Here is a 14,764-nt window from a genome sequence, read left to right as displayed (position 1 = left end):
TTTACTATTTCTTCAGTTGCTAAATTATGAACTTTTCAGGTTGCAGGTGTTGTGGGAAGAGCTGATTTACTATGTGCTGTCTTCTTCCTTCTATCATTTCTGATGTACTGCAGAGCAATTCACTATAAGAGTGAGACTGAAAAGCTCTGGGCCCTCTTTGTCAGTATGGTTCTTTGCTGTATATCGATGCTCTGTAAGGAACAAGGCATCACAGTGCTTGTAAGTATGCAGTACATCGGAGAATATTTTTTGGAACTGGTGTAGTAAAAAAAAAATCCCACATGCTCTCTCTGTTTCTGTATAGTGTATTGTACAAATCTATTTATGTAACAGTAATAATCGTACAAGGAGAGGTCCACAATGGTGGGATCAATTTTTTTGAAATCATCTATATGGTGATGTAGTTTAAGACCCAGGGATCAAACCATGCCACCATTTACCCTGGTGGGCCCTCCTTTGCAAATAATTGGCATAAGAAATTTCTGAATTTTGATTGATGTTATGCAGCTGCGAATAAGTGATATGTGGCAGATCGGTAGCACAGTGTAATGGTTAAAGTTCTTGCCTCCTGGGCAGAAGGCTGTCATTTTGAAACTTGTGGGGTGCTGTCTGGATTTTTATCTCTAAATCTTTGTTGAAAGGACTTTGGCCATTATTTTTATTCAATTAATTGGGTTAAATGTATTTTTTTATTTGTGTTTCTTTGCCACATCATGTCAATTAACTTTTTCAATTGCTTTTATTTTTGTTCCGAAAATTTTTGTCCACTTGGAATCTTTGTTCATGTGATTATAATTATTTTTATTTATTAACTTCGATTAGATATCTAGCATTTTATCATCGTATATTTTGCCCATGCTATTGCATTCATTTTTTCTAGTCCTCATTTTGCTTGAATTTCGTTTCATTTATAAATCTTTCTTTCATTAAATATTCATCTGTGTCACTTTGCCCATAGTGAAATAAGATCTAATGTTTGTGTGATGATTACCATGCAAAAAAATGTACATATCTCAAGGAAAAATACATTCTTGATGCCACCGCACAGTCATTATAAAGAGAATATTGCGTGTTTTGTTTTTAACGTATGCATTGGCATTTCCATATGTTTAAATATTATTTATAAAAACAAAGACGAGGTGACTTACCGAACGAAAGCACTGGCAGGTCGATAGACACACAAACATACACACAAAATTCAAGCTTTCGCAACAAACTGTTGCCTCATCAGGAAAGAGGGAAGGAGAGGGAAAGACGAAAGGAAGTGGGTTTTAAGGGTGAGGGTAAGGAGTCATTCCAATCCCGGGAGTGGAAAGACTTACCTTAGGGGGAAAAAAGGACAGGTATACACTCGCACACACACACATATCCATCCACACATACAGACACAAGCAGACATATTTAAAAATATGTCTGCTTGTGTCTGTATGTGTGGATGGATATGTGTGTGTGTGCGAGTGTATACCTGTCCTTTTTTCCCCCTAAGGTAAGTCTTTCCACTCCCGGGATTGGAATGACTCCTTACCCTCACCCTTAAAACCCACTTCCTTTCGTCTTTCCCTCTCCTTCCCTCTTTCCTGATGAGGCAACAGTTTGTTGCGAAAGCTTGAATTTTGTGTGTATGTTTGTGTGTCTATCGACCTGCCAGCGCTTTCGTTCGGTAAGTCACCTCATCTTTGTTTTTATATATAATTTTTCCCACGTGGAATGTTTCCCTCTATTATATTGATATGTTTAAATATTATGATAGATAAATAAGAAAGAATTAAATTCACATGAGCAAAGATTCCAAGTGGAAAAAGAATGATAGGAAGAAAAAATTAGAGCAATTGAAAAAGGTAATACAGTGGTTAAAATGATGTGAAAAAGGAACCGAAATAAAAAAAAAATACATTTTACTCAAATAATTGACTAAAAGTAATGAGAAAATGCATTCCAATGAAGATTTAAAAATAAAAAATTAAATAGCTCCCCATGAGTTTTGAGTCAAAAACCTATTATGCGGAAAGCCAGAGCATTAATTGTTATGCTGAGCAACCAATCTGATACATATCCTTTTTTCACAAAAGTACAAAATCACACTACATTCCTAAATTTTTGTGTTGATAACTTGCAAAGGAGGGCCCACCAGGATGAAGGGCTGCAGGATGTCATACCTGGGACTTTAACCTACATCACCATATGCCTTTGGTTTTTCTCTCAAATAGCTGCACAGTTGATGCTTTCCCTTACTCTAGTTGAAACTTCAGTATTCATGTTTAATTATTCAATTTCTACTCAACCAAACACAATGTTGAGTCTGAAAGAAAACTGAGTGCGTTAATGAAACATGGAACTCTGGAATTTCAGGATGAAAATCACACATAAAATAATAAAGTTTCTGATGATTTCCCAGGAAGAATTTATCAGTAAAATTCATCAACAAAGCCTGAATTTGTAGCAATATTGGTATACATAAAATGAATTTGTTCATATTGTTAATATTTGGAGCCAGGTACATAAGAATAAACGTTACCTCTTGCAACATCTTGTAGCAGAGCATTTGAGGGAAGAAACAAAAACCATAGTATAAATGAAGGGCTGATCAGAAAATTGATAGCAAATCGAGTTAATGACCTCATCAAATACCAAAAAAATTCTCATAAACAAATTGGATAATAACAAAGAGGCAATAACAAAACTATAAAGATGAATACTGTGTACTCCCAAATGTTGATCTGAGCTGCTGGAACTGGCAGTCATGTGCTTGTTAAGTGTGCTTGTGAGTGTGTATGAATGGTGTGTGTTTCTCTGTTGCTAATGAAGGCTTTGGTCGAAAGCTTTGTGTAAGTGCCTTTTAATTGTGCCTGTCTGCATCTTAGCATGTCTTCTATATGGTAAATAGCAATCTATCTTTTCCTACATTATAAAAAGATAGCAGTTCTTTTCGGGATAAATGAAATGAAATGTTCATATGGCGTTATTGGCTAGGAAACCCCATCTGGGGCTGTTCAACCGCCGGTGCAAGTCTTTTCATCTGATGTCACTTTGGTGACTTGCACCTAAATGATGATGATGATGACAACACAACAGTCAATCCTCGAGTGCATAAAATCTCCAACCTGGCAAGGAATCGAACCGCAGCCCCCTGCGTGGCAGTCAGCTGTGCTGACCACTCAGCTATGAAAGATGATTTGTCAAATCTAAAGTTTTTTTAAAGAAGCTGTAGTGTTGATATACTAGCTATTTTGTAATTCTTGTGAATATCATTGCAACAAAGCTATTTTGGCTCACTATGATGGCCCTTTTTGAAGCCTTTAAACAAAGCTGCCTCTTATGCTCTCATTTGTCTGAAAGCCGATTATAGCCCCTTTTTGTAGCTCGGACAAATCATTTCCTGTCTGTACCTATCTACCATCTACATCTATACTGTGCAATCCACAGTGAGCTGTATATGTACAAACAACTTTCCGGTCACCATATAGACACTGGTGGAAAAAAAAATCATAACACCAAAAAAATAATTAATGTAGAGTAATTAAATTTTTGGAATAGAATTGTCTTGGTAACATATTTAAGTGACTAACATTGCAAGATCACAGGTTAATGTAAGTGCAAGACAAACCATTTTAAATGTGAAATGCTGGCACATTAATAACTGCTGTAACCTCAAGAATGTTGAATGCATGCATGCAAATGTGCATGCAATGTGTTGTACAGGTACTGGATGTGGGATGGAGTTCTATGACTGTTGCACTTGGTTGGTCAATACTGGGACTGTTAGTGCTGTTTGTGGATGATGCTGGAGTTGTCGTCCAATGATATCCCATATGTGCTCAATCGGAGACAGATCTAGTAATTGAGCAGGCCAAGGCAACATGTTGACACTCTGAAGAGTGTGTTCGGTTACAACAGTAGTGTGTGCCTAAGTGTTATCCTATTGGAAAACACTTCTTGGAATGCTGTTCACAATAGGTCGAATCACCAGATCGACATAAAAATTTGCAGTGATGCTGTGTGAGATAACCACGAGAGTGCTCCTACTGTCACACGAAATCACACCCCAGACCATAACTCCAGGTGTAGGTACAGAGTGTCCAGTAAGCAGACAGGGTAGTTGCAGGCCCTCAACTGGTCTTCTTGTAACCAAGACACAGCCATCACTGGTACTGAGGCAGAACCAGGTTTCATCAGAAAAGGAGATAGACCGCCGCCCTACCCTCCAATAAGTTCTCACTTGACACCACTAAAGTCGAAAATGCATGCAACAGTGGAATGCATGCAACAGGGCATCTGGCTCCGTCTGGCTCAGAGCTGAAACAGTTCATTATGTCACTGCAGTGTCAGCTGCTACTGAAATTGCTGCTGCAGATGCAGTGCAATGAACCAGAGCCATACACTGAATGCAGTTCTCTTCCCTCTCAGTAGTGCCACGTGGCTGTCAAGAGCTTGGCACTCTTGCAACTATACATTTTCATGACCACTGCTGCCAGTGCTCATGTACAGTGGCTACATTCCTGCCAGATCTCTCTGCAGTATCACAGAAGGAACATCCAGCTTCTCATACCCCAATTACACAACCTCGGTGAAACTCTGGCATCTTTATGTCACCTTAAAGGCATTTTTTACTAATATCAACATACCATGTCCCATCTCAAAGGAAGTAACACTCACAACCATTACAGTATGTGTTTAAAGCAAACCTGACTGGCATCCTCATAGTGGCACTGCTAGCACCACTCTTATGTGACTGGCAAGAAATTAGTATAAGACATCATATGTCCGATGTAGAAATAACGCATGCAACTTTTGTTTATGTTTCAAAATTCCTTGTTGGTGCTGCGTTTTTCTTTCTGTCAGTGTATTTTGCCATGGAACGCGATATGTTACACATCAATAGTTACGTGCTGCAGAAAATTTGGGCCACGTCACAAGAATGTGACCTTATAGTGTAAATAAAGCAACTGGAGCTCTTTCAGTGAAGCCATTTGCTTGTTTATCTTCTCTCTAACCTACTGGAATCTGTTCTCCCTAGTAATGCAGATGGACCATGGGATGATGGTAAGAGTCTACCATGAGGTTTTAGTTTTCTGGTGTGTCTTGAATTTCTCTCCAAAACATTAAAAAGAGGAGGGTTAGTATATGTGAAAGTGATTGGGTAATCTTTTTGTGTGTATTTGCCAGTCACTTTATGTGAATATTTTAGATTTTTAATGCAATATCTTCTTGTGTCAGTGTTAACAGCTAAATTGATTGCTTCATTATTTAGGGAGTGCTTTTCTAACACTTATATTATTGTTTGGATGCTAATGATTGTGGAATTATGTGCTTTCCATCCATTTGCCTTGTTTTTGTGAGAAGGAGCAGTGTGTGTCAAGTTGTTGCATCACATGCAGATCAACTAGAGCTATAAGTATGTGTACACAGATTTTTACAAATAAAACTGATATTATCATTTGTTCTCTTCACTGAATTATTATTTTTATACCAATTTCAGCTGTAAATAAACACTAACAATAACTATATTTTCACTCACATTTCTCTCCAAGATTAGAAAGTAGCATAAGACTGATCCTACATGTGCGGGTTATCTGACACTATAGGGTGCAGTCAGGATGAGTAAGGGACGGTGGATGTGATGAATCTTAGGGTGGCTCTCAAAGAAGCAGGTTGTTTTCAGGTAAATAACTGTCATTTGGCCATCTTTTTCTCATAATTTCCACAACCAGTTCAACTGTCACTCAGTCTCTGGTGACTGTTTGGACTGGTCCCCTTGCAAATGGTGACATGTGAATATAAAGGTTACAGGAAAGGCTTTGAGCTCAATGGAAAATCTTTCATCTACCTCATCAGTTCATGAATGTACCCATTTCCAAAGACACAAATCACATTGACAGAAATTACATAAACTGCAGTAAAAACTGATAAGAGCTAGACTTATTTATTTATTTATTTTTTTTTTTTTTTTCCCCCCCCACTGCTGAACAAATCAGAAAGGCAGCTCTGTGATACTTGTCACATTCATCGAATCACACATGTTGCTATTTACAAAGAATAAATGTAATTATGGAAGTGGAAATCAGCCTTGAAACAACACAAAAAAAGATTTTGTAATACCAAAAAACATGCCACATGTTTCCTTTGCCTCTGTAAAGCAAGGTAGGGCAATGACCATGGGATTCCTTTGCAGCTAACCTGAGAAATCTTCATCAAACAGGAAGGGAGCAAGTAGTATCCAAAACTAGAATGTGGATAATATCGGCTAAGAATGTAGTGATAGCAAAACTTCATTGACTCTCTTCCTCTAATAAAATATTTAATTACAGTTCACATTACAAAAAAATTATAATAGTTGTAGTAAATATTTACAAAACCATGTACAAAATATTTCTATATTGTGCATCATATCAACATAAGCCATGCCTTTGTGTACTATTATGTGTTTTATTTCAATATTTGTTACATATCATACTCAGGATCACTGGTTTTGCAGGGTCTGTGCAGCTTGTACGATGTAATAGAAACAGCTAAAATTCTTCCTGTGGATGTCATATCAAGCTTGGCATGTAAAATCAGTGCTTTTCAGAAAAGTCAAGAGGTACAAGTGGAGACAATTGGTTTAGATGAAAGAAAAAGCAGCTCTAATGGAAGAAGCAAGCATTTGTTAAAGAGACATGCTATACTGTTTCTCACAGGAATTTTGTTGTTACTGCTCCGCTGGAAAGTAATGGGCTCCACTCTTCCAACATTTCAGAAGTCAGATAATCCGGCCTCATTTGCCGAAAGTTTTACAGCCAGGGTAAGGATGTTAAAACTTTGATTGTGAATGTTAATTTGTGGAAAAGTTAAGATGAAATGAAGATAATTTTCAAATCGTTACTTGCATTGTGTATTGTGAAGTAAATATTCTGTAACTCTTTGTTAAAGTTTGCATTTTTACCAAATCATTTGGATACAAGGAGAGAAATGCCATTTTTAAGATTCAGTGAATATTAATGATTATGAGATCATGTCGTGCTGAATGGTACCAATCGCTCTAAGACGGTTTCAGGGGTTACAGGGAAAACCTAGTCAAGAACTGAAAATCCTCTTGAGTAAGTGTAAATACAAATCTCAGCAGTGGAAGCAACCATTTTGCTTGACAAGAACATGTCAGAAACAAAAAACTATACAGTTTTTTTTAGAGACATCAAGAATGCAGCTACAAGGCACTAGGTAGTGCACAAATAGATAAGGAAAAATCGTTTAAGAAAATAAACTGCTTTCCAAAGGACTAATGGTATGACACTAATTAATCTCATTAAAGCCAGCTGAAGTTTATGTCCACCTTCAAGAAACTCCCCAGGAAAGCTAAAACATAGATGCTGCCAAACCTGATATTGTCCACAGTTCTTAACGCAGTTCACTTATTTCTCAAGGTTATTTTAAAGAAATCATGGTTGACAAAGTAGTAAGAAGTAAAGTTCATACCACTATTCCTGCAAAGTCAAGCTACAGGGGATACCCCAGTAAGAACATATAAGGCGAAAGAAAACATGTAATATAACAGAAGCTAAGCATCACACAGAAACCAAACATTTTTGGGAAGAAATTCTAGGGATTGAACTATGAAACTTGCAAAGATTATCCACACACAATCAGTATGGCACCAAAGATGGTGTTTAGCCAAGCCAAAATTAAAAAGAAATGAAACTGAGGAACAGTAAAAGAAAACATGATACTGTGAAGTAAATATAAATTTCCAGAAAGAGTGGACACTGTAGTCAATACAAGAAGAATTGTAATCAAATTAATAAAGAGGACTTCTGCATAATCACAATGTGTTGAAATTGAGGACAATGTTTTAAAGAATAAATTGTAATGTAATTGCATACAAAAAGAAAATCTACTGACCAGTAGGCAACAGGAGAATACATACATAAATATATTGAAATTTACAAGTTTTGGGAGCCAATGGCTTCTTCCTCTGGCAGAGGAGTAGAGTGGGAAGGAAGGCAAGACAGAGGTTACTTACAAACCATCGTAAATGAGTAATAAAAGTGTAAAGCTAAATGCATTGTATGTGGTAGAAGTGGGGGATGAGAAAAAATAGACAGGTTGGAAAGTAAAAGATATAGGAAATGAAAATAGTTCCTAAGAAGAAATGCTGGGACTGAAGAAATTAACATAAATTAAGGCCACATTGGGGGGCAAGAATCAAGGACATGTTACAATGCCAGTTCCCACCTGTGAAGTTCTGAGCACTGGTATCTGGGTATGCCATATGTTGGGAAACAGGCACTGAGATCATGACTGACATGTTGTAGAGCATGCTCTGCAATGGGATATTGTATGTTGCTAGTATACACCCTCTACCTATACCCATTCATCCTAGCTGATAACTTGGTGGTAGTCATGCCAGTGCAAAAGCCGAACAGTGTGTACACAACAGCTGGTACATGGTGTGTTGTTTCACATGTAGCCTTCCCTTTGAGACTGTATGTTTTGCCAATTACTGTTATAGGCAGTGGTAGATGGCTAGCATAGGGTAAGTCTTACAGCAGGGATGGACACAGGGGAAGGAGCTATAGAATAGGTTCTGACAAGGATACTGCAGAGATTGGAAGGGTAACGAAAAACTGTTTAAGGTGTGATGGGAAAAATGTCGAACAGAATGGATCTCATTTCTCGAGACATGGTTTTAGCAAGTATTAACATTGTCAAAGTAGGTGGTTTATACATTCAAGGCCAGGATAATACTAAGTAACAAGAGTTGTTCTCCTAAGTTGTATTTTTGGAGGGATCAGCAGTACCAGGAATGAATGTGATGGCCCAGGATATCTGCTTTTGAACTAGGCTGGTGGGTTATTATGTCCAGTGAAGGCTGGGATGAGAATGGTGGTGTGGTGCTGTAAAGAGTCTGCATCTGAACAAATATGTTTGCCTCAAATGCCAAGGCTGTATGGGAGGAAACGCTTGGCATGGAAAGGCTGGCAACTGTCAGTATGTAAGTATTGTTGTCTATTAGTAGGTTAAATGTGAACTGAAGTGTGTAGCATAGTGTGTGGCATAGGATTTGGAATAGGACCATGTGAAATTTAGGTGGGAGAATGTATTTAGAGATTCCAAGAATTTTAACAGGACAGAGTGACTGTGAGCCCACATGGCAAAGATGCCATCAATGTATCTAAATCAGACCAGGGGCTGAAGGCTTATGGGTCCTTGGTAAGCCCCCTCCAAATGACCCCTGAAAAGGTTGGTGCAACAAGGAGCCATCCTAGTTCCCATGGCTGTTCCTCTGATCTATCAATATGTCTGCCTCTCAAAGGGAAAGAAGTTGGGCACCAGTGGTGAATTAGTTTAGCAGAAGGTGGGAAAGCTTTTTGAGATGAAGTCTAGCCTGTTTTTGCAGTCTAAAGTTGGCCTGGTTGATGGATAACATCCAAGGAAAGATGAGGGACAGATAACTGCAGGATTTTGTAAAGGCAGAAAGTCTGGTGGTGTGGAAACTGACAGATGAGGTGTATAGGGACAGATTAGTTAGGTAAGTGCAAGAGAGTGCTTTATTTGAAACTGTAAAAGGGGCTTTGTCAAGTAGGGTTACATCCAGAAACAGAAACTTTCAATTTTAGGCCTTTGAGGGTAACTCATAGGGACAAGCAAGTTTCAAGAAACAAAATGTTGGGCCTTATTTTTGATTGTTCAAAAGCATGTTTTCGAAAGGACCATATGTAATATGTGATGGGATTTATCATAGCAAGAGAGGAGGGTTTGGAGTGCTAGAGAAGGTGGGAGCAGCAAAGAAGCTCTGTCTGCTGCTGAGCATTTACTCACCCACCTGATTCCAAATGTATGACACCCATCCTGCTCGCCTTAAATGACTTGATACTTACCAACAACTACTTTACCTTTGATGGGCAGACATATAAACAGATGAGGGACAACATGGCAATAGGAACCAGGATGGCTCCTTTATAAGTCAACCTTTTGGTGTGTCACTTGAGGGCCCCTGGTTTGCTTTAGATACATTGATGACAACTTTGCAATATGGACTCATAGTCAGGCAGACCTGTTGGGTTGGGGTTGTTTGGGGAAGACCAGACAGCGAGGTCATCGGTCTCATTGGATTAGGGAAGGACGGGGAAGGAAGTTGGCCGTGCCCTTTCAAAGGAACCATCCCGGCATTTGCCTGGAGTGATTTAGGGAAATCACGGAAAACCTAAATTGGGATGGCCAGACGCGGGATCGAACCGTCGTCCTCCCGAATGCGAGTCCAGTGTGCTAGCCACTGCGCCACCTCGCTCGGTGCAGACCTGTTAAAATTCTTGGAATCTCTAAATACATTTTTCCACCTAAATTTCACGTAGTCCTATTCTGAATCCCATGCCACTTTCCTTGGTGTTGACCTCGCCCTCACCAAGGGTCAGCTACTCACTTCAGTTCACATTAAACCTACTAGCAGACAACAGTACTTACATACTGACACTTACCATCCTTTCCACATGAACTGTTCCCTCCCATACAGCCTCGGCATTTGAGGCAGGTGTATTTGTTCAGATGCAGACTCCTTACAGAAACACACCACCGTTCTCACCCTAGTCTTCACTGGACATAATAACCCCACCAGCCTAGTTCAAAAGCAGATTTCCTGGGCCATCATATCCATTCCTGGTACCGCTGATCCCTCCAAAAAACAGCTTAGGCGTACACCTCTTGTCACTTAGCATTATCCTGGTCTTGAATGTGTTAACCAGCTACTTTGACAAGGTTAAGGCTTCCTAAAACCATGTCTTGAAATGAGGTCCATTCTGTCTGACATTTTGCTTACCGCAGCTGGAATAACTTTTCATCACCCTCCCAATCTCTGCAACATCCTTGCCAGAGCTATTCTATGTCCTCTATCCGTACGTCCATTCCTGCTGCAAGACTTACTCTATACACCCACCTACCATCACCTATATCCACCGTGTACTGGAAAAACATGTACTGTCAAAGGGAGAGCTGCTTGTGAAATGACACATGTTGTGTATTGGCTGTTAAGTAAACACTGTTTAGCTTTTACATTTGCATGAATACCACCACATTATCAGTTAGGATGAATGGGCATAGGTAGAGGGCGTATACTGCCATAACACAGTATCCTGTTGCAGAGCGTGCTTTACAGTATGACAGTCGTGACATCAGTGTGTGTTTCACCACATGTGGCATTTGGATTATTCCCCCAGCCACCAGTTTCTCAGAATTTTGCACACGAGAACTGGCATTACAACATTTCGTTGGTTCTTGCCACCCACCTGGCCTTAATTTACTTTAATTTCTTCAGTCCCAGTATTTCTTCTCAGCAACTGTTCCTTTCTTCACTCCATTTTAGTTTTCTATATCCTTAATTTTCTGACCTGTCCATTTTTCCTTGTCCCCCACCTCTAGCACATAAAATGCACTTAGCTTCCTGTTCTTATTAACATGTGCATGATGATGTGTCAATAATCTGTTTCTAACCCTACCCCTCTTTCATCTTTAAGCTCTTAGGGTTTTAAATGTCTCCTCAACAGTCAGTCTTTTCTTCTCATCCTGTCTGGTAAGTTTCCCCTGGCTCAGGGTTCTGAGCACCTTTTCCAAACTCTCCCCTTTTTGCCAGATGAAGGAGCCACTGTTTCCGAAAGCTTGCAGACTTTGAAATTTGTATGTGTATCTTCGCCTGTCACCACTTGCTGAGTAGATGTTTTATCCATACAATCACATTACATTTTAAAAAACTGATTTTTTTCATTGCTATAAAGAATAATTTGTGTAACTTCTCTACGACATTCAACGATGACCATTAAAGAATGATGTTAAAGGCCACTGAGCACCAAATATTCAGAGATGAGTGTAGTGGAATCAGTCTAATTAATTGTGAGAACTCTGAAAAAGTCAGAAATTAACAATTTAAACATATCTTTTGACCGGACCACACCTAGAACATTAATTACCTTAAAATTAGATCACATTAAAACTGATATATGTCAGATGAACAAGTTTCATCTACAGGCACGCATAATCACAATACCTCATTGCACTGAATAGTGGCTATATATAGGTAAAAAAAGTTGTCTTTGTTTACTTCCTTGGCAGCCCTCTTGTCAGCTGCAATCTCTTTCATGACCAAACTAAACTAACAGAGCCACGGTGCTTATAGTTGAGCAGATGTCTAATATTGAATTAAAAGTGCTATACTTGAAATGAGAATTGTTGACTAAGGTACTATATACACCAACAACAAGAGATATGGATAGTAAGAAGTTCTTGTAGAATAGAACATACAAAATGAAACAGAAACAAAGAAAAAATATGTTGTGTGATGTTATTTTAATACCTGTGCAGAATGACTGATATGAAATTAACAGATTTTCAAATGTTTTTCTAGGAAGATGATGACAACCTCCATTAAAGAGTGGAAGAAACATTATGAAAGACACAACATAAGAGAATAAGATGTGGTAAAAATGGAGATTAAGAAGAATTTTGAAAAATGAAGGGATCCATGTTAGGAATAGAAGAAGATAGGCACAAAATGTTGCTATGTAATGAAGAAGGTATGCAGTGAGAGAATGCAGGAATACTGGAGGACGACAAGGGAATGATAGAAGTGGAATGATTGAAATTTTCTGTGATTGGAGGTGTTGTGTTCTTCTCTGAACAAATGAAACAGTCAGTTAAATGAACAGTCAAATACCCAACACTTCATTGAAGCAAACAAATACTCTTATCTGTAGCGCTCCCCTACCGTGGCTATGTGAACATGTCTGGAATTAGTTATGCAGTTAAATGACTTGATGTTCAAATACACAAAAGGCAGCTGTAAACACTGATCTGAGTCAAAGTACAGGTCTACAGATAATGAATTCTGAATATTTGCTGCAGCTGTGATGGATATGTGACCATTGATGACACTCAACACATTTAAGATGGAACTAGATTTGACTCAGCAATGATACAACACCACTGTCCTCTGGAGCCAGAAGCAGTACATTAGGGTTTGACTGCACTCGAGATACACAACTTGAAGACAGAGCAGAATAGAACTGGCTAGTCTTGTTCTACATGGCAGTGTTTGAAGAGTGTGCCTTGGCAGTGGTGCCTTGTAACTATGATTGGCACCTGTATATGCTGTTTCGGTGTGCAGCATCTGTGCTGTGATTGACTGTTGCTTTACCATGGTTGATTATTGATGACATTGCAAGAAGAAGGCCCAAATGAGAAGAGAGTAATGCCAATGGATATTCACTTTCGACCAAGAGCCACACATTCATCAGTGTTAGTATGTTAGTCATAATGACAACTTGCTGTGTTGTAAATGGCTGTCACGACAATCTGACTTTCACTGAGAACTTTCCACGTGCTGGGAAACAGTAAACAACCACTAGCAACAATAAGGTTACAGCTATTGTGTAGTATTGTAGGAACAGTGAAAGGGTATTGTGTAGTTGTCATAGAAATTTTATTTCAAATTTCATGCCATTCTTTATTAGATATTTGTGCCAGAATTTGTAAGGAAGTAGAAGTACTGAGAGAATGTTGTAGATATGTCATTGTTGAAATAGTTATTCTCAAGAAAAGGACAAACTGTGGTTGCATATTATTGGATGTATACTGTGTGCCTTTGAAAGAGTTCTTACTAGTAAAGGGCTGGAGAAAGTAGTGACAAGAAAATGTATAAGAAAGCTTGGCTGTGGATGCTATCCTAAACCTGTGGAGTATATAGCAGTGACATGAATCGAAGATACATAAAGGCTGTGAGTAGCTTGTATGGAGGTTTGGGAGGTGACAACACTGTGTCATGACATAAGAAATTTATATCCATACCAGAGAAATACACTGCTTTGTTGTTAGATGGTTAAATAGTTCATTGGCGATGTTAAAGAGTATATTTATGAGCCAAGTCCTTGTCTGAATAGATAATTTACTACAACTGCTGAGTTCCAAAAGAAGGAAGTGTTTAACCCACAGAGGGTGACAGCTCTCATAGTGCTAGCACTCTAGGTTTAAATCAGCTGAACTTTATAAACAAAGTGATGTGTTGTAAGACAGCTTAGATCTAGATAGTGTAAATATCAATAATTTGAATAAATTTAGTGGCTTATTGTTCTTGGGCTTTAGTGAAACTCTCAAAGTGGGAATGAGAAGTTTAGCATAAGAGGGAGCTTTAAACACCTGTCACTCAAAGTCAAAACAGTTATTATTGAATATGAATTTAAGATTTGTGGAAAGGATATCACAGGTTGTGGAAGTGTTCAGTGGTAGGCCAGCTGTGCATGTGAAAAATGACCCTGTGGAGAGAAATCGAACCACAGATGACGGCCAAGCTGTAGTGTAGGAATGATATGACTACAGGTTTTGATCGGAATATGGTTAGGTGATTAGTGTCTGTAATATATAAATGGTGATGATTTTATTGCCTGTTTAGTATCATGACTTTAATAGTTTTTCCAATGGAGCACCAGTTACCTAAAACAGTTGAGGGTGGAAGATGTTCAGATAACTGATTTTTTTAAAGATAACCAGTCATTTATGAAAACATTTTGTACCTTTGGCCATAGGAATATGAAACAAAGAAACACAAAATTAAACACAAAAATGTACATTTATATCTTGTATCATGTCTTGCAAATAATGCAGACTGTTAATTACACATCCCTGTTTGAAAAGTTCAAAATGGGCACTAAAATAGGTCTACAATTTAGTAAAAGGTGTACCTCTCTCTCTCTCTCTCTCTCTCTCTCTCTCTCTCTCTCTCTCTCTCTCTATTTACTGCCAACCTATTTCA

At 38.5% G+C, this 14,764-nt stretch overlaps 1 protein-coding gene across 2 annotated transcripts in view; it reads left to right on the top strand.

Annotated features, from left to right (window-relative positions):
* Positions 1 to 14,764, top strand: part of LOC124593815 (protein O-mannosyl-transferase TMTC4-like) — a 135,580-nt gene that overhangs the window by 25,654 nt on the left and 95,162 nt on the right. For both annotated transcript variants that reach the window (XM_047132163.1, XM_047132164.1), the window contains exons 4-5: positions 40 to 219; positions 6,473 to 6,778. In XM_047132163.1, coding sequence (XP_046988119.1) covers positions 40 to 219; positions 6,473 to 6,778 — 486 coding nt within the window. The remainder of the gene's footprint in view (positions 1 to 39; positions 220 to 6,472; positions 6,779 to 14,764) is intronic.

The sequence above is a fragment of the Schistocerca americana genome, chromosome 2 (assembly GCF_021461395.2).
Source record: "Schistocerca americana isolate TAMUIC-IGC-003095 chromosome 2, iqSchAmer2.1, whole genome shotgun sequence".
Lineage (NCBI taxonomy): Eukaryota > Metazoa > Arthropoda > Insecta > Orthoptera > Acrididae > Schistocerca > Schistocerca americana.
Note: the sequence above shows the minus strand (reverse complement) of the source record. Positions and strands in the feature narration are given on the sequence as shown.